Source organism: Oryctolagus cuniculus, chromosome 17 (genome assembly GCF_964237555.1).
Source record: "Oryctolagus cuniculus chromosome 17, mOryCun1.1, whole genome shotgun sequence".
Taxonomy (NCBI): domain Eukaryota; kingdom Metazoa; phylum Chordata; class Mammalia; order Lagomorpha; family Leporidae; genus Oryctolagus; species Oryctolagus cuniculus.
In genome coordinates, this window is record NC_091448.1 from 19,146,642 (window position 1) to 19,164,158 (window position 17,517).

A 17,517-nucleotide genomic window follows, 5' to 3' on the forward strand; every position below is an offset into this window, starting at 1 on the left:
GGGAGAGCCAGTGGATGCCACTCGCACCTGGGAGGGCCCAGGAGCTCGTGCGCACTCTGTTAAGGGAATCCAAGGGAGGGAGTGGGGAACCCAGAGGTGGAGAAGGGGGCCCAGGTTTGGGGACGGGGTGCTCCGGGCCCCTCCCACTTCTTCCTGAGTGCAGAGGCACTGGTGTTCCAGGAGGGGGAGGGGTTCTGACGGCGTTGCTTCTCCCCCATCGCCCCACAGTGCCGCTGCATGGGCAGTCCCCGCTGGTGACAGGGGAACGCGTGGCCACCAGCATGCGGACGGTGGGCAAGCTCCCGCGGCACCGGCCCCTGAGCCGCACCCAGTCCTCCCCGCTGCCGCAGAGCCCCCAGGCCCTGCAGCAGCTGGTCATGCAGCAGCAGCACCAGCAGTTCCTGGAGAAGCAGAAGCAGCAGCAGCTGCAGCTGGGCAAGGTGAGCCTTGGGCTGTGCGCGATGCGGGATGCGGGATGCGGGGGCCACCGTCGCGGCCTGGTGGCTGCGGGGCAACAAGCAGGAGGGCCCGCTCCCAGCTGCTGTGCCCCGTGTGCTGCCCCCAGATGCTCACCAAGACCGGGGAGCTGCCGAGGCAGCCCACCACACACCCTGAGGAGACCGAGGAGGAGCTGACGGAGCAGCAGGAGGTCCTGCTGGGGGAGGGCGCCCTGCCCATGCCCCGGGAAGGCTCCACGGAGAGTGAGAGCACCCAGGAAGACCTGGAGGAGGAGGAGGAGGACGAGGAAGAGGACGATGAGGACTGCATCCAGGTCAAGGACGAGGAGGGCGAGAGCGGCCCGGAGGAGGGGCCCGACTCGGAGGAGTCCAGTGCTGGCTACAAAAAGGTGCCCCCAAGCCCCCACTGGCCCCGGTCCCTTGGCCAGACCCTGTGTACCCTCCCACCCTTGCTTTCGCTTCTCAGCTATGCAGGAGCTGCCTTCTCAACAGAGCAGGGGGGGAAGAAAGAGGCCGGGAGGGACTCGAGGGCGGGCCCTGCTTCTGTGGGTCCCCAGCCCCCGCCTCCGCTCGTGTGTGTGCATGTGCACACGTGGCCTGTGTGTGTCTGCATTTCTGCCTGCATCGGTCTCTGTGCGTGCGTGTGCGTGTGTACACACACGCCCCCGCTGCTACTACAGTCTGCCTTGTGCCTAGCGCTCTGCGCTCCATTCATTGCGGACACAGCCGAGTCCTCCGGGCCTGACTCATCCCGCCCCCGCCCCCGCCCTCCCAGCCTCTTACCTCAATGCTACTCCTCGCGGTGACTCATCACATCCCCCCAGCGGGTGAAGGCTGGAGTGTCTCCTGTCCCTGGGGGGAACAAGTGGGAAGAGGTGGGGGCAGGAAATCTGGAAGAGCAGGGCTGGATCGGGGCTCCCCCGGAGGCCGCAGGGCCATCTGCCCTCCCTGGCCAGGCCAAGCCTCACCCAGACTCCTTCCCGCTCTCCAGCTGTTCCCAGATGCCCAGCAGCTGCAGCCCCTGCAAGTGTACCAGGCGCCCCTCAGCCTGGCCGCTGTGCCTCACCAGGCCCTGGGCCGCACCCAGTCCTCACCTGCTGCCCCCGGGAGCGTGAAGAGCCCCCCAGACCAGCCCACCAAGCACCTCTTCACCACAGGTGAGCTTCCCCTCCTCCCCTCCGTGCACCAGGGGACCTTTAGCATCCAGCCCCAAAGTCAGAGTCAAGAGGCAGCCAGGGAGCCTCAGACGCTCTGCAGGGATCCTCCTCTTCTCTGCGCCACAGCCACAGAGTGGTGGGGGCAGCCTCTGCCCACCACCGGGGGACACGTGACTTTGCACCATAGCCTCACAAGCCCCAGGGCTCAGGGTGGGGAGAACCTCCTGTGTCTTTGGAGTCGTGCCCCTTCTAGCCTCTCCTCCTCCCTGTGAGGTCGGAATGAGGCCTCAGAGAGTTCAGGAAGCTCTTCCCCACGAGGCTGGGGCCCCATGAGGGGAGCAGCACACAGGGCCTAGGGACGGCAGGGGGAGGACGTGCAGGGGCAGAAGCTGGAGGGAAGACAGGTGTGTAGGAGGGTGGCTGGGTGGCTGTGGGAAGGAGTTGGGGCCAGGGATGGGTCAGGGAGAGCTTTGTGAGCTCTGCTGAGGATGGTGGTGGCCAGGCGGTGACAGTGGGCCCAGAGCAGGGCTGGCTGACACAGGGCTGTGTGGCCCAGGTGTGGTTTACGACACGTTCATGCTGAAGCACCAGTGCATGTGTGGGAACACGCACGTGCACCCCGAGCACGCTGGCCGCATCCAGAGCATCTGGTCCCGGCTGCAGGAGACGGGCCTGCTCAGCAAATGTGAGGTGAGGCCCCCTCCTTCCCCGGACCTGGGGCCAGCATCCTCCAAGACATCCCTAGGCCCAGCCCTTGCAGCCTCGTCGCCCCCAGCGTCACCAGCGGGTGGGCGAGGATCCGGGAGTAGAGTTTCTCAAACACCTGTGCATCTCCGGAGGCCAGGGAGCACTTCCACATGCCGTGGGCTCTGAGGGAGCGAGGCCCTGGGCACCAGGAGGGCTCAGGCTTCCGGGGGCCTCTCTCCCTGGCCTCTTCTCTTGCAGCGGATTCGGGGTCGCAAAGCTACGCTGGACGAGATCCAGACGGTGCACTCTGAGTACCACACCCTGCTCTATGGGACCAGCCCCCTCAACCGGCAGAAGCTGGACAGCAAGAAACTGCTTGGTGAGCTGGGTGCACAGGGCGCAGGCCAGGGCACAGCCGCTGCTGGGTGGCCAGGTGGGCACAGGTCATGCCATCACCTCCAGAGGGCGCTGTGTGCAGACATGCACAGAGAACGGTGCCTGCCGATGGGACACCGCGCGTGATGCACCTGCTGGTCCGCTTGTGCTGGGGGAGGGGTGTGCTTCGCCCCCTCCCAGCCTGTTGTGCCTCTCTGTGCATCTGCCCCCAGAGGTGGGAAGCCGCCCAGAGCAGAGGGCCGGCAGCTCCCAGCTGCTGAGGCTGGCAGAGGCCTGGCCTGGGCCTGGGCCTGGGCCTGGGTCTTCATTTCCTGTGACGGCGCTTGCTGCTCTCACAGAGCCGCGCCTGCAGCTCTGGTGGTCGAGGCAACTTGCAGACTAGCTCGTCCCTCTCCCTGCAGGCCCCATCAGCCAGAAGATGTACGCCATGCTGCCTTGTGGGGGCATCGGAGTGAGTAGGGGCACGCCGCCAGGGCTGGGCGGGCGGCTCCCAGCCCCCATGGCTGCTTACTCATTGTCCAGGTGCCCACCGCCTCAGGGGGCTCACTGAGGCCCGCTCTCGTGCCCCCGCAGGTGGACAGTGACACCGTGTGGAACGAGATGCACTCGTCCAGTGCTGTGCGCATGGCAGTGGGCTGCCTCGTGGAGCTGGCCTTCAAGGTGGCCGCGGGGGAGCTCAAGGTAAGGCTGTGCCCCTGGCCTTGGCGACCCTGCACTGGGGTCCCGCATCCTCAGGGGCGGAGGCACTGGCGGTTGGGGAGCATGAGGAACCCGAGAGCAGGCACCATGGAGTGTGGCTCTCGCGGAGGCCATGGTGACGAGTGTTGAGTGTGTGTGCACGGCCTGTGTTCTCTTCCCTGCCTGGCTGTGCTGCTCTCCTGCGTCCACCCCTCCCCGGGCCGCCTCACCTTCTGGTCTGTCTGTCCCTGGTCCTCTGCCCGCCCCTCTGCAGAATGGATTTGCCATCATCCGGCCCCCAGGACACCACGCCGAGGAATCCACAGCCATGTGAGTGCCGCCCCCTTCATGCCCGGAACCGCAGCCGCGCCCTCCTGCCTCCTGCTTGTGAAGCTGACCTCTCCTCCCCACCCCTCTCAGGGGATTCTGCTTCTTCAACTCTGTAGCCATCACAGCCAAACTCCTGCAGCAGAAGCTGAACGTGGGCAAGGTCCTCATCGTGGACTGGGTAGGCCGTGGGCCGGGACCAGGGTCGGCCTCAGGAGCCCCTCCCGCATCGCAGTGACTGACTAACCCGACACCCCTCCTCTGGGGTCATCAGTCCAGTCCTGGCCTCCAGGAGGCCTGCCTCCTCACCACGGAGACCCCCAAGTCCTGTCAGCCCAGTGCCACCTCGCCCCCTTCTTGCAGCCTCCAGCAGCCAAGGGGATGTCCTACAGGGACACCACTGCCCTCGGGAGCAGCCCCTCTTCTCTCCGGCTACTCCCTGGCTAGGAATCCCGTTAGTACTTGACCCGTGGTGCTGCTCGTGGCCACCTCGAGCACCAAGGACTGGGCTGTCCATTTCCATCAATGAGGGCGCCACTGGGTGACTGACTTGGGGCCACTCAGCGGGGGCTGTTGCCCACTGGCTATCAGTCCAGGCTTTCTGGCCCCACCACTTCTGCCCTTGCTCCTGTGGGTGCTTTGCAAACCTGCCCCTGCTGGTGGAGGAAAAAGCACACAATTTGAAGGCCAGTTTGGGCTTAGAAATCCATGTGTCAGGTCCTCCTTTAGACCTTCCCTGCTTATTTGCCAATTCCTCACTAGCCTCAGTGTCTCCACCCAGACTGTCCTGTGGAATGGGTTCTGCAGGGACACGTGCCACATCTGAGCCAGGCCCCTGTATGTCCTGGAGCCGGGGGAGGGCTCACCCCCAGAGAGCGCCATGGGGTGCAGGCGGGGCCACATGGAATTCTGATCTTTGGGTCAGGGCTTGGACCACTCTGCCGATGCTTTGCCTTGTCCCGCTAGGACATTCACCATGGCAATGGCACCCAGCAGGCGTTCTACAACGACCCCTCTGTGCTCTACATCTCCCTGCATCGCTACGACAACGGGAACTTCTTTCCAGGCTCCGGGGCTCCTGAAGAGGTACAGTTCCTGGGCACCAGGTGGGCTTCTCCGGGACATGGCAGCGAGGGGCCGGCGGGACCCCATGAGGCCTAGGGTGGCGCAGGGACCTGGAGAGTCGGCCGGCTAGGCTCCCCGAGCAGTGAGAATAACCACCCGACCCTGCTACAGGTTGGTGGAGGACCAGGCGTGGGGTACAATGTGAACGTGGCATGGACAGGAGGTGTGGATCCCCCCATTGGCGACGTGGAGTACCTGACAGCCTTCAGGTGGGGACTGAGAAGGGCCCAGGGAGGGGGAGGGGCAGCGGGCACTCAGTTCAGTGTAGGAGGAAGGGGGTGGGCTCTGGCTGGGGGACAGAGTGGGGCGAGGCCTGGCCCAGCCATCTGCCGGGTCAGCTTGGGCCATCCCTTTGCAGGACAGTGGTGATGCCCATTGCCCACGAGTTCTCACCTGACGTGGTCTTAGTCTCCGCCGGGTTTGATGCCGTTGAAGGACATCTGTCTCCACTGGGTGGCTACTCTGTCACCGCCAGATGTGAGCCTGCTGGGGGATTAAGGAGGGTGTGCCACGGAGTGGCGCGGGGCAGGGGCAGGGTGTAGACGGACACTGCAGGGGAAGGGGGCGGGGGGCTGGCCTGAGACCTGGAGTCATGCTGGGAGTGCTCCCCACTACCCCTGCAACCCTGGCCCTGGGGCGGCTGGGGGCCGCGGAAGGAGCACGCAGATCCTGGCCGGCCCAGCCCGGCTCCCAGCTCTGTGCAGTTCTGTCGGTGCCGGAGCACTGAGCCAGTTGACACAACCATGGGCACAGAGGATTTGGGCTTGAATCTACCCTCTTACGTTGTGCCATTTCTCCCACTTTTTTTTTTTTTTTCCTCTTACCACTTCTTGAGTTACTATTTTTACCTTTTCATTCTTCTCCCTTCGCCCATCCCCCAAAGGTTTTGGCCACTTGACCAGGCAGCTGATGACGCTGGCAGGGGGCCGCGTGGTGCTGGCCCTGGAGGGAGGCCATGACTTGACCGCCATCTGTGATGCCTCTGAGGCCTGTGTCTCGGCTCTGCTCAGCGTGGAGGTGCGGGGTGGCGGCAGGGCCCCTTGGGAGGTTTCCTCAGTCCCGAAGGCGGTTGGTGGGGTGCGGGCTGCGGTGCAGAGGTGAAGCTGCTGCCTGGGACCCACGCATCCCATCCCAGGGCTCAGGTTCGAGTCCTGGCTCCTCTGCTTCCAGCCAGCTCCCCGCTCACATGCCTGGGAAAGCAGCAGAGGATGGCCCAAGTGCTCGGTCCCCTGCCACCCACACTGTGATGGGTTCCTGGCTTTGGCCTGACCCAGCCAAAGCTGTTGAGACCATTTGGGGGAGCGAATCAGTGAACAGAAGACCTTTCTCTTTCTCTGCCTTTCAAATAGATGAAAATAAACAAGCATTAAATCAAAAAAATTAAGATGATTGGGTGGTGGCCAGGGAAGGCTCTGAGTGTTGAGTTCTGAAAAGACCGGGGCAGTTGGGGGGCCAGCATCCCCACCCTAAACTCTCCCTCCTGTCCCCGCCAGCTGCAGCCCTTGGACGAGGCTGTCTTACAGCAGAAGCCCAACACCAACGCAGTGGCCACACTAGAGAAAGCCATCGAGATCCAGAGTGCGTGGGAACAGCAGGGACAGGCGGGCAGGGCTTGTGGGGGTGCAGGGCTGGGGAAGCCCCCCATGGGGGTCGCCCGGCCTGATGCCCTGCCTCTTCCTCCTCCCCAGGCAAACACTGGAGCTGTGTGCAGAGGTTTGCTGCTGGTCTGGGCCGGTCTCTGCGGGAGGCCCAGGCAGGGGAGACCGAGGAGGCAGAGACTGTGAGCGCCATGGCCTTGCTGTCGGTGGGGGCGGAGCAGGCCCAGGCCGCCGCCGCCAGGGAGCACAGCCCCAGGTAGGGCCCCGCCCTGCTGCATGCCCGCGCTCCAGCTGAGCCCCCCACTCACTGCCCACCCTCTGCTTGTCCCCACAGGTCGGCAGAGGAGCCCATGGAGCAGGAGCCCACCCTGTGACACCCTGGCCCCCTCCCCACCCCCATCCCTCTGGGCATCATCATTGTGATTTTGTTTATTTTTTCTATTAAAAACAAAAAGTCACACATTCAACAACTCGTGCCGTGTGGGTCTCTCAGCCTCACTCCCTCTGCTCCTCACACTGCCTCAGGCCCTGCCCGAAGCCCACCTCTCAGTTCTGCTCCTTCCATGGGGTGGGGGCTGGGGTATACTTCCCGGCACCCCGCCTTCTCCCTGCCTCTGTCCTGCCCCTTGGAGCACCCAGACAGCTCTGGGGCCCTGAGCCAAGGGACAGAGCTGGTGCCTTGGTTCAGCTGACCTGGCGGGGGAATGCCTTATTTCACTCTCCTCCCCTCCCCTCTCCAGCCTCAGGAGGATGTGCAACTGTCCAGGACGCTGAGTGGGGCGGGGGGGCTCCCACCCTGTGCTCCTCCCGCTCCCCCCTGCAGACGCTGCAGTGACCCAGGCTGGGGGCAGGAGGGTGGGGAGTCAGGGCCCAGAGGCCACACACCCACCTGCTCTCCCCTTACTGCTGGCCTCCCTGCCGGTACCCACTGCGGAGGGGGACAAGGTGGTCCCCGCAGCGTCTCCGTGGTGAGCGCTGCTGTGCAGGACCAGATTCTCCCAGCTGTCCAGCATGTGGCTGGGAGAAGGGCAGGGCTCACCTCTCTCGGAGCCTTTGCCTTTGCAGCCTGGGCACGGTGACAGCGGGGCTGGTAGAAGGGACAGGGCCAGGACCCGGGAACTCTGACTTGGGCGCTCAGCCGGGGCTGCCTTCCTCCTGAGCTCCATTTGCTGGTCACCAGTCCTGCCCTCTCCCGGGAGTCCTGCTCAGCCCTGTTTCTAAGGGCTGAGGCCCACAGGCTTCCAGGAGATTCTGTAGCCCGTAGGAAACCAAAGACGAGAAGTGGTGTCTGGAGGGCTGACCCTGCCTCCCTCCTCCGCAAAACATACTCTCTGCTCCCACCGCAGACCCGGTTACATACTTAGTACCCTAATGGCCTGCAGGGTGGAGGGAGCCAGGGGAGGCTTTTTGTGCACCTGCGCGTGTTGTGTGCTCCTCCTGGCGGGGGGAGGGGATGGTGCTGGGCCCCAGGCTCCAGCCCCCCCCCCCCCCCCCCCCCCCGTGCCTGTGGCTGGTCTGCTGCTCGTGTACGCTCACTCCTCGCTTTGTCTCTCTGGAGCTGCAGTCCAGTACTTTGTAACCCGTCACACTGTGTGTCCTGGTGTAAATAAACTCATCCAGGCAGCCCCTTCTGAGGCCACTGTCTGTTCCCTGTTCCCCACGGAGGCGAGGTTCTTCTCCCCTTCCCAGTCCATGCTGCTGTTCTTCCCTCCAGCCCTGGCCTAGAAGCCAGCGTGGGCCTCACAGGTGGGAGACAAGGCCTCACTGGGTGGAGCCAGCGCATCTCTCGGGACCTCCAGTGGGGCTGAGGGGCCCCCGCTCCCCTGCAGGAGCAGTGCAGAATGGTGGCCTGGCAAGGCTGAGTTCTGTGCCCATGGGCGCAAAGGCAAGAAAGGAATCCAGAAATTTCAAGGGCTTTATTGAGGCTGCCCGGAGCCTCCCCTCGCAGTGGTGCAGGAACCCGTTGGTCTCGCCGTGGCCTTTGCTCTCTAGGGGCCTCCGAGGAACGGCAGGAGAGGGCCCTTTTTGGGGGCCGAGACCAGGTGGTGGGACAAGTGGGGAAATGCCAGAGAGCTGGCCTGCTCGGGGCTGGAGGGGGGCTGTGCCTGGAGTGTGGAGGTCACAGAGTGCTGGCTCGGTGGGAGGGGCGGGCGGGGCTGAAGGAGGCCCAAGAAGTCAGGAAGAGCGGATGGGCGGAGCTTCCTGGGCACTGAACGTGTACACCGCCCAGGGCACGAGGGCCAGGACCAGGAATGGCCAGAGGGTGTATTTGAGGAAGTTGAAGATGTAGAAGAGGCTGACCTGAGGGGGGTGGCCCAGCCAGTCCAGAGGGCCCAGCAGCCCCATAGCCAGCAAAAGGCAGGCTATCTTCTGGCCATTTCCCAGGTATGCCCGCCGGATCTGGGCATAGCAGGGAGAGTGCAGGGCGATGCCCAGCCCCAGGGCAGCCCCTGAGTCGCGGCTCAGGGAGGCAAAGGGCCGGCTGTCCAGGTGCACCCACTCAGGCCGCTCGCACCACTTGGAGGCCAGGTTGATGGACCTGTGGGAAGAAGAGTCTCGCCAGGAAGCTGCAGCCCATGGGGCCGCTGGCTCTGAGCCATCTGCCTTGGGGACCCACTCCCACACTGGGCTGTGACCTCAGGAGGGTCAATGCTTAGGGACAGATAATGCGCCCTTTTATTGCTAGGACAAACCAGAGCCCCATCAGACTAGGTGCAGGTGAGACAGGCCCCAGCCTTCCCAGGCTTCAAAGCGGGACTTACCAAGAAAGATCCAGGCCCAGGCTAATGAGCGTCCAATAGATGAGGCTGGCACCCAGCATGAGGGCCAGCGCGGTCAACCCATAGAAGCTTAGCTCCCGCTCCATGGGTACCCGAGGGGTCATCAGCCAGCCCAGGATAGCACCTAGGAGAATGCAGTGACAGCAGCTGCACGAGTTTGGGGATATGGCCCCTCACTCTGAACTGCAGTGCAGGTTGAGATGTAAGGGGGGCCCGGAGCTTGGCTCAGTGGAAACGGGGAATGATGGGAAGACCCTACACTTGTCCTCCCACTGCCAAAGGCGCCCTCCTGGCCCACTGTCTTGCCCCAGTTGCTCACCGGTTAGCAGGCCAGCCAACACCTGATGAGGGAAATGTGCTAACAGGAAGACCCGGGACAGGCCGACCGCCAAGAGGAAGGTGAAGTAAGCCAGGCTGGGAATCGCCCGTATCCAGCGGCTAGAAAGAAGAGAGGCAAAGGGCTTGGGGACACAGCGGGCCTCCCTCGGTGCCCATGCGCTTCTTGGTTTGACCAAATACCCAGGGGTCCCCGGAGCTGCAGCCCCCAGGCTATCATGCTGCTGGGTCTTTTGGGCCCAGGATGCCATCGCCCAGACTCTCCACGGAGGACAAGGCCAAGGGTATACCTGTGGGCCCGAGTGGCCATCTGGGCAGAGAGGGCCGTCATGATAGGCCAGAGGGCTGCTCCTGTGATCATGCAGTGTCCAGAAGGGCTGCCTGCCGGGGAACCCAGAAGCACACGGTAAGGATGGAGGCAGGAGCTGGAGCCTGCCAGGACATCTTCCTCCCAGCTCTGGCCCACGGCTCCCTCTGGCTGGAGGCCTCTGCTGTCGGCCTTCTGCCTTGAGCAGCACTGCGTGGCTCTACTCTAAACAAGGGGGCAGCCGGGCAGTGTGGTGCCTGGCATGGCCACCCTCCTCCTGGTTTAAGTTGGGTTTCCTGGGGCTTCCATGCTCTCTGATCCAGTAGCTGAGATGCTGGGCCTCTGGTTGGACCACCCTGGCTGAACGGTCCTGGGAGAGGCTCACTCAAACCCAAATCATATTGGGAAAAGCAAGAGGGTTGAGGTTTCCCACCTGGACCAGTTTCACAAGAAGATGGAAACTGGTGAACCTGGGCTGGAGCCTGGTTGTAGTACCCAGACTCATGGACCCACCAAAAGGGCCTGTCTCCGAACAGAAACCTGGAAGAGAAAAGATGCAAGATGACATTGCGGAGGGGTGAGGGAGGGCAGAAGGATGCCTCAGAATACTCCAGGGGGTGGGAGGAGGTGGGCCAGCGCTGTGGCACAGCGGGTTAAGCTGCCACCTACAGGGCCGGCATCCCATATGGGCGCTGGTTCAATTCCCAGCTGCTCCACTTCAGACCCAGCTCCCTGATGGCCTGGGGAAGCAGCAGAAGATGGCCCGAGTGCTTGGGCCCCTGCGCCCTCATGGGAGGCCTGCAGGAAGCTCATTTCCTAATTTTCATCTGGTCCAGTTCCCGCCATTGTAGCCATTTGGGGAGTGAACAGGGGATGGAGGATATCACCATCTCTTCCTCTCTCCGTAACACTTTCAAATAAAACACATCCAAACAAAACAAAACATAAACTACTCAGAGGGCCTGAAGCATGGGGTCAGGATAGGGTCCCGATTCTGAGCTGTTACCTTGCCATGGTCTCTACCTTGGCACAGGACAACACACACTATTTTAAAAGTGATACAGAGGGGTCGGCGCCGTGGCGTAGCAGATAAAGCCGCCACCTGCAGTACCGGATTCCCATATGGGCACCGGTTCCAGTCCCAGCTGCTCCACTTCCGACCCAGCTCTCTTCTATGGCTTGGGAAAGCCGTGGAAGATGGCCCAAGTCCTTGGGCTCCCACACCCACGTGGGAGACCCAGAAGCTTCTGGTTCCTGGCTTTGGATCGGCGCAGCTCTGGCTGTTGCAGCCATTTGGGGAGTGAACCAGTGTATGGAAGGCCTCTCTCTCTCTCTGCCTCTGCCTCTCTGTAACTCTGCATTTCAAATAGTAATTTTTTTTAAAGTGATACAGAGACAAGTTGTGGTGCTCGTGTGTGTCAGTGTGTAAATGCACTGGGATACTCGGGCGCCCCCCTCACCGCTCCTACTGCAGGGCCAGCTCTTTACTTCTCATTGAGACTGCCTGGACCTGGCTCTTCTTCCCAGACCTCACTCATCCTCCTCTCTGTGGCTGAGTCCAGCCTGAATTACCTGCCCCTGAGCTACTGAACTGAGCCTCTCACATCTGAAAGTGGCAGTGGGGAGTGGGTCACAGAAAGGCTGGAAAGAAAGAGAAAAATATTCAAGAAAATATTGAATATGGCAGAGAAAAGTATTCAAACTCCTCTGGCCTAGCAGGTGCTTGCCTGGGCTTGGGGAAACACAGTGAAGAGGTTTTGGCTATGGGCACAAAAGGAAACCGTGGGAGAGAAGAGATGCGAACAGCAAGCGGAGTATGGGAGAGGGAGACATGGGGAGGCTTGCCCCCCCAAAACCTGGGCTTTGCACCCACCAAAGGCTCCACACATGCTTAGGTAATGACTGGGGACATACAGAGTGTCTTCTGATGGAGCAAGTGTCGTGGGGCAGTAGTTAAGCTGATGCTCGGGACACCTGCCTCCCATAAGTGTCTGATTTCATATCCCTCTTCTGCTTCCGACTTTGGGTCCCTGCCACCCGCATGGGACATGGATTGAGTTTCTGCTCGTGGTTTCAGCCGGGCCCAGCTCCGGTTATTGTGGGCATTTGGGGAGTGAACCAGCAGATAAAAGATCTCTGTTTGTCTTTTTCTTTGAGTCACTTTGCCTTCCAAATAAATAAAAATAAATTTTCAAATCTTTTTTTTAAGATTTACTTATTTTATTTGAAAGGTAGAATTACAGAGAGGGGCTGGCGCTGTAGCGCAGTGGGTTAGAACTCTGGCCTGCAGTGCCGGCATTGCTTATGGGTACCAGGTTGAGTCCTGGATGCTCCACTTCCGATGCAGCTCTCTGCTAATGTGCCTGGGAAAGCAGTGAAGGATGTGGTGGATGGCCCAAATCCTTGGGGCCCCTGTACCCACGTGAGAGACCCAGAAGAAATTCCTGGCTTTGGATCAGCTCAGCTCTGGTCATTGTGGTCATCTGGGGAGTGAAGCAGCAGATGGAAGACCTCTCTCTCTCTGTAACTCTGTCTTTCAAATAAATAAATTAAAAAAAAAAAAAGAATTATAGAAAAAGAGGAAGAGACAGAGAGAGATCCTCCACGTGCTGTTTAACTCCCCAAATGGCCGCGATGGCTGGAGCTGGGCCAGTTGGAATCTAGGAGACAGGAGCTTCCTTGGGATCTCCCACATGAGTGTAGGGATCCAAGCACTTGGGTCATCTTCTGCTGTTTTCCCAGGCGCATTAGCAGGGAGCGGAATCTGAAATGGAGCAGCTGGGAATCAAATCAGCACCCATGTGGGATGCCAGCCTGCTAAGCCACAGCACTGGCCCCATAAGTTTCCTTTCCTTTTCTTTTCTTTTTCCTTTCCTTTCTTTTCCTTTTATTCTTTCTTTCTCTCTTTCTTTATTCCTCTCTTTCTTTTTTAAAGATTTATCTATTTATTTGAAAGAGTTACACACAGAGAGAAAGAGAGGCAAAAAGAGAGAGAGAGGTCTTGCACCCCTGGTTCACTAGCCAAATGGCTGCAATGTCTGGAGCTGCACCAATCCGAAACCAGGAGACGGGAAATTCTTCTGGGTTTCCCACATGGGTGCAGGGGCTCAAGCACTTGGGCCATCTTCCACTGCTTTCCCTGACCATAGCAGAGAGCTGGATTGGAAATAGAGCAGCTGGGACTCAAACCGGTGCCCATATGGGATGCTGGCACTGCAGGCAGCGGCTTTACCTGCTACGCCACAGCGCTGGCCCCTACATCTTTAAATCTTTGAGAAAAAAAAAGTGTCCACTGAGAGGGGTGGTCTGAGCCTTGGGGCACAGGAGTACCGGGGGGCTTGCAGAGACTCAGGGAGGAGGACACACAAAGCCACAGGCATCAGGCAAGGCACGCGTGAGATGGAGCCCAGAGAAGAGCCGAGGAAAGGTAATCTGTATCTCGTTTCTCAGCAGTCATGCCAGCGTCTCTAGGTACCACCCTGTCTTCCCTCGGGCTGGAGATCTGGCACCAGAGAGGCTGAGGTGAAGGGAGGCGTGGCAGCCTGCCCAGCGGACAGACAGGACAGGTGGCATGAAGAGATAAGCCCCAGGGCTGAAGGGCCTCCACCCACCTGCCTGGGATTCCCTGCGTGAAAGGGAAGACAGAGAAAGTGTTCCCTGGAAGGCGGTGAGCCCAGGGCGCTCTGAACTTCACCTGGGGACCTTAGTAGCTGCAGACCCCAGCTCAGGAGCTCTGGCCTGGGGCCCGCAGTCTCCATTTCCAGCTGCCTATGCTGCTGGGCACTGTCCAGAAACCACGCCTTAATTTCCAAGGGTTCTCTGTCCTCAGCAGCCAGCCTGGCACAAGCGTGCCTCTTAAACATCACGCCAAATGAACGAACAGATGAATAGAAAGCTCCTTAAATCATCATCCATGTGAAACACAGACTCCCAACTCATCGGAAACCAGCCGTCTGGGGAGACGGAGGAGGGGGTGCGCGCATTTCAAGCCCCTGCCCCTTAGGCGAGCCCTCTGATCAGGCCGGCTGAGCAGGATGGGCAGGATGGGTGGACTGCGAAGTCTCCGTCCGAGACAGATGCACAGGGATGCTCAAGGCGGGAAACGAGGGCTGCGGGGAAGGCGTGGGGAGGCCTTTGACACACCTGCTGAGAGACCAGGGCCTGCACAAGACAGGGTTCTCGGGGGTGGGGGCCAGGTGCCGGGGGGCTTCGCTGTCTCACCACTTGAAGACGAGGTTGAGCCATTCGGTGATGAGGCTGATCCACAGTACCGCGACACCTACGCGGCGGCGGGCGTAGTAGGCCGCGGGGAAGTAGAACAGAAAGAGGCTCTTGGGATCGCCCAGAAAGGTGACCCAGAGCCAAACGTTCTCCAGCCAGGGCAGCCGATTCTGCAGAGCCTCGGCCATCGCGATGCCCGCGCCCAGCGCGGACTCCATGGCCGCCGCGGAGCAGGCCGAGGCCGGGCAGGCGCTAGTGCGGAACCCGAGGACTGCCGGCGACAACCAAGCGACTACCGGCTGCCCTCCAGAGCCCACCCTCCCGAGCCCGCGGCCCCGCCCCCTTCGCCCGCGGCCGGCGCCAGGCCCCGCCCCGGCCCCGCCCCGACCACGCCCCCGGCAGGACAGGCTCGCGGGAGTCGCGCTTCTGGCTCCTACTGCTTCCTCCTGCGCTCTTCCCCGGCCTTCCTCTCTACCGAGCGCCGCAGGGGACAAACCTTCCCGAAGGCGTTTCCTCAGGGCCCCACGTGGCCGCCGGTGCCGGCACGTGGGCAGCCGGCGTGGTGGGGACACGAGCTGCCGTTCCGGGTCAGGGGCCGGAGTAACCGGCGCGTCCGGGTCCGTGAGGGTGGACGTGTGGTCACGAGGCCAGATCCCTGCCAGACCGGACCTCTCTCCTCCAGTACCGCCGAGCACCAAACGAAACCTCCACAGATTTCTCCAGTAGGCGGCCTTTCGAAACCAGGGAGCTGAGGGCAGCCCTGAATTCACACACATCCTTAATCGCTCCAGGCTTTCTCCCCCAGAACCCCGCCCCCCAATTGTAACGATGCTGATTTGGACAGATAAGCCTCTTTGTTTTGAGCGGTGCGGTCTTCGCTAAAGTCTTGTGAATTTAGCCAAAGTCAGGCTTCCAGGTCCAACTGCCTGCCCTACTCTTTCCATCTCACAGTCAGGTGCAGATGAACCGAGAGATAGTGACAGCTTGGGTATGGAAGGAGGAGCGGCACCGAGCAGGCCAAGTTGGGAACAATGACTGACAGCAGCACTCGCCAGCGAGGCTCGCTGCTTCAGGTCCCGCTCTCGTGGGAGACTCTTCACTGGCTCCTCAACTTGGTTCCTGCAGAGTGTTCCGATGAGCGGATGAAACCCAGAATGCAAGGCTGGGTCTTCTTGGAAAGAGATTAATGGCACTAGTTATAAAGGTGTGAGGGAGAGGAGCTGAATTTAAATCTCAGTTCACTCCCTTGCTGAATGTTTGCAGTTGCCCCAAGGAGAAAAGTCCCGAAAAAGTACCCAGTGTTTGAAAGTCTGCCGTGGCTCCGGCTGCAACCTCCACCGTCTACCCCCACACGCCATAGTTTTGGGCTAGTTGCCTCTGCCTGGACCATGGCCACCCACGTTCCCTGAGGATCTGTCAGGTCTCAGCTTAGATATTTTGCTTCTTCCAGAAACCTTTCTTTCCTAAGGATGCCTGGAAGCCGTAGCAAAGTGTCAACAGGCACGCCTCAACTGTCTGAAGCTAGGAAATGAATGTTAGATCCCCTGCCGTTCCCAGCAGTGTAGTGCACTCGCAGCCACTCTGCGCCACCTGGCCTGGGATGGGAATCGGCGCTTTGTCCAGGGTCCGCATGCTGTGTGTGCTACCCATCTGGTAAGTCACTTAGCAGCCCTCCAGCTGATCAAATTCACTGCCTCAACCGCTCTGATACCACAGTGCTTGTGTTCAAGTCGCCATTGTTTCGCTTCATAATGTCCCCCAAGCACAAAATGGTGATGCTGGCGACTCAGATGTGCCCAGGAGGAGCCAGAAAGCATATCCTTGAAGAGTAAAAGTAGAAATATAATGAGAGGTGGAGAGAAACCATCCTTCCTCTGTTGTTGAAACTGTAGCAACGTTATCATCTCTCACTCTAGAGTTTGTAAATCAAGCTTTATCACAAGAATGCACGTGTGGGAACTTAGCGTATGCAGGATTCAGTATTGTCAGGGAGTTTCAGGCATCCGTGGCCAGAGTGGTCAGAGGGCTCAGCCGCACTCATAATGGAGTGGTGGTTGCTGCTGAACAAGGATGAGACAGGAAAGTTCTCTGAAAAACCCAGAGTAGACAAGAGAAGACTTTTTATTCCTATTATGATGACTGTACCAACACTCACAGCACCTGTTTCCCGCAGGGCAAGGAAACACTTCTGAACTTTGTTCAGGCTAAGCAGCGCCAAGGCCAGCCCTCTGCCTCCCTGTGCAGTGAAGAAAGGTCAGCCTGGCTTTTGCATATGAGGATGCAACGCATCTGCATTGAGGGGTGGGTGGGTGAGGGCTGGCAATCGGTGGGGGGGGGGCTTGAGAGTGCATCTGCATGGTCCATCTGCATGGTCCCTCCTATAAGGTTAAGAGGGTACGGGACCCTAACTCTTCCTTTGTCACTGTCACCGCTGCTCAGGCCTGCCCTCTGCCTGGCTTTCTGGGGGACAGGGCAGGAGGAAGATGGAGAAGCGTCTTGTGTCCCAACGGTGATGGGTGATCATGGGGAGACTTCCCACCATTCACTAAAGACCTACTACATGCTGTGCACACATCCACATTCGCTCGTTTATACTTAACTATGAGGCAGCTATTGTTATCCGATGCACTGTGGCAGTAAGCAGCACCTTCTCTGGAAAGAGGTAGATCATGTCCTTAAGAGTGGTGTGACCTTGGCCAAGCACAGTCATAAGACTTAATTTCTGGGGGCTGGCATTGTGGCATAATGGGTAAAACTGCCACCTGCAGCGCCAGCTTCCCATATGGGTGCCATCTTCCACTGCTTTCTCAGGCCATAGCAGAGAGCAGGATCAAAGTGGAGCAGCTGGGACTCGAACTGGCACCCATATTGGATGCCGGCGCTTCAGGCCATAGCTTTAACCCACTGCGCCACAGTGCCTGCCCCATTAATAAATCTTTTTTTAAGGAGTTATTTTTTTCTTTGAATATTTATTTATTTATCTAAAAGGCAGAGTTAGAGAAAGAGAGGGAGAGACAGATTTTTCACCTGCTGGTTCACTCCACAAATGGTTCCAAAGGCGAGGGCTGGGCCAGGCTTAAACCAGGAGCCAGGAGCTTCTACCAGGTTTTCCATGTGGGTAGAGGGGCCCAAGCACTAGAACCATTTTCTGGTGCTTTCCCAGGCACATTAGCAGGGGGGCTGGGTTGGAAGTGGAGCAGCCGGGAGTTGAGCAGTCACCCATATGGGGTTGACTTTACCCACTATGCCACAGCGCCAGCCCAAGACTTAACTTCTTCATCTGTAAAACGAGGCTATGGGTTCCTACCTTAAAGGGTGTTGGCTCAATAAGTGATAATACACACGCCAAAGAAGAAACAGGGTCAGGTTAGTAATTTGCTCAAGGTCATATAACTTATTACTAAAAAGGCAGACCTGGGATTCAGATTCCGGTTTATCCAACTCTAT

At 59.8% G+C, this 17,517-nt stretch overlaps 2 protein-coding genes across 7 annotated transcripts in view; one reads left to right on the forward strand and one right to left on the reverse strand.

The window, feature by feature from the left end:
* HDAC5 (histone deacetylase 5) overlaps positions 1 to 8,966 on the forward strand; it is a 36,606-nt gene extending 27,640 nt beyond the window's left edge. For 3 of the 4 annotated variants that reach the window (XM_017349223.3, XM_017349224.3, XM_051825719.2), the window contains 16 exons: positions 229 to 440; positions 566 to 847; positions 1,450 to 1,615; positions 2,172 to 2,305; positions 2,561 to 2,681; positions 3,100 to 3,149; positions 3,272 to 3,379; positions 3,651 to 3,706; positions 3,797 to 3,884; positions 4,670 to 4,789; positions 4,940 to 5,037; positions 5,187 to 5,305; positions 5,712 to 5,845; positions 6,322 to 6,406; positions 6,517 to 6,682; positions 6,761 to 8,966. In XM_017349223.3, the coding sequence (XP_017204712.1) occupies positions 229 to 440; positions 566 to 847; positions 1,450 to 1,615; positions 2,172 to 2,305; positions 2,561 to 2,681; positions 3,100 to 3,149; positions 3,272 to 3,379; positions 3,651 to 3,706; positions 3,797 to 3,884; positions 4,670 to 4,789; positions 4,940 to 5,037; positions 5,187 to 5,305; positions 5,712 to 5,845; positions 6,322 to 6,406; positions 6,517 to 6,682; positions 6,761 to 6,800 (1,979 nt within the window). In that variant the 3' untranslated portion in view covers positions 6,801 to 8,966. Of the gene's footprint in view, positions 1 to 228; positions 441 to 565; positions 848 to 1,449; positions 1,616 to 2,171; positions 2,306 to 2,560; positions 2,682 to 3,099; positions 3,150 to 3,271; positions 3,380 to 3,650; positions 3,707 to 3,796; positions 3,885 to 4,669; positions 4,790 to 4,939; positions 5,038 to 5,186; positions 5,306 to 5,711; positions 5,846 to 6,321; positions 6,407 to 6,516; positions 6,687 to 6,760 lie in introns of those variants that run through there. The other variant, XM_070060630.1, reaches the window with a different exon arrangement.
* On the reverse strand, positions 8,328 to 14,439 carry G6PC3 (glucose-6-phosphatase catalytic subunit 3). Of its 3 annotated transcripts, none has more exons than XM_002719432.5 (6): positions 14,071 to 14,439; positions 10,283 to 10,389; positions 9,833 to 9,923; positions 9,526 to 9,644; positions 9,189 to 9,330; positions 8,328 to 8,965 (listed from the first exon to the last, which is right to left on the reverse strand). In XM_002719432.5, exons 1-6 carry the CDS (start codon positions 14,286 to 14,288, stop codon positions 8,602 to 8,604), a joined length of 1,041 nt encoding a protein of 346 aa, XP_002719478.3. In that variant the 5' UTR covers positions 14,289 to 14,439; the 3' UTR covers positions 8,328 to 8,601. The 3 variants fall into 3 exon arrangements, with proteins under 3 accessions (XP_002719478.3, XP_051681680.1, XP_069916733.1); XM_051825720.2 differs by having other exon boundaries at positions 13,993 to 14,435; XM_070060632.1 differs by lacking the exon at positions 10,283 to 10,389 and having other exon boundaries at positions 14,071 to 14,435.
* Positions 14,440 to 17,517: the final 3,078 nt, after the last annotated feature.

Bases quoted from the DNA above. Each gene is read 5' to 3' on its own strand.
- G6PC3 (XM_002719432.5), bottom strand. From the start codon at position 14,288: ATGGAGTCCGCGCTGGGCGCGGGCATCGCGATGGCCGAGGCTCTGCAG. The intron at 9,924-10,282 runs GTGGGAAACCTC...GTTCCCCGGCAG, and splicing joins TTCTTGTGAAACTGGTCCAG to GCAGCCCTTCTGGACACTGC. The intron at 9,645-9,832 runs GTATACCCTTGG...TCTTCTTTCTAG, and splicing joins ATGGCCACTCGGGCCCACAG to CCGCTGGATACGGGCGATTC.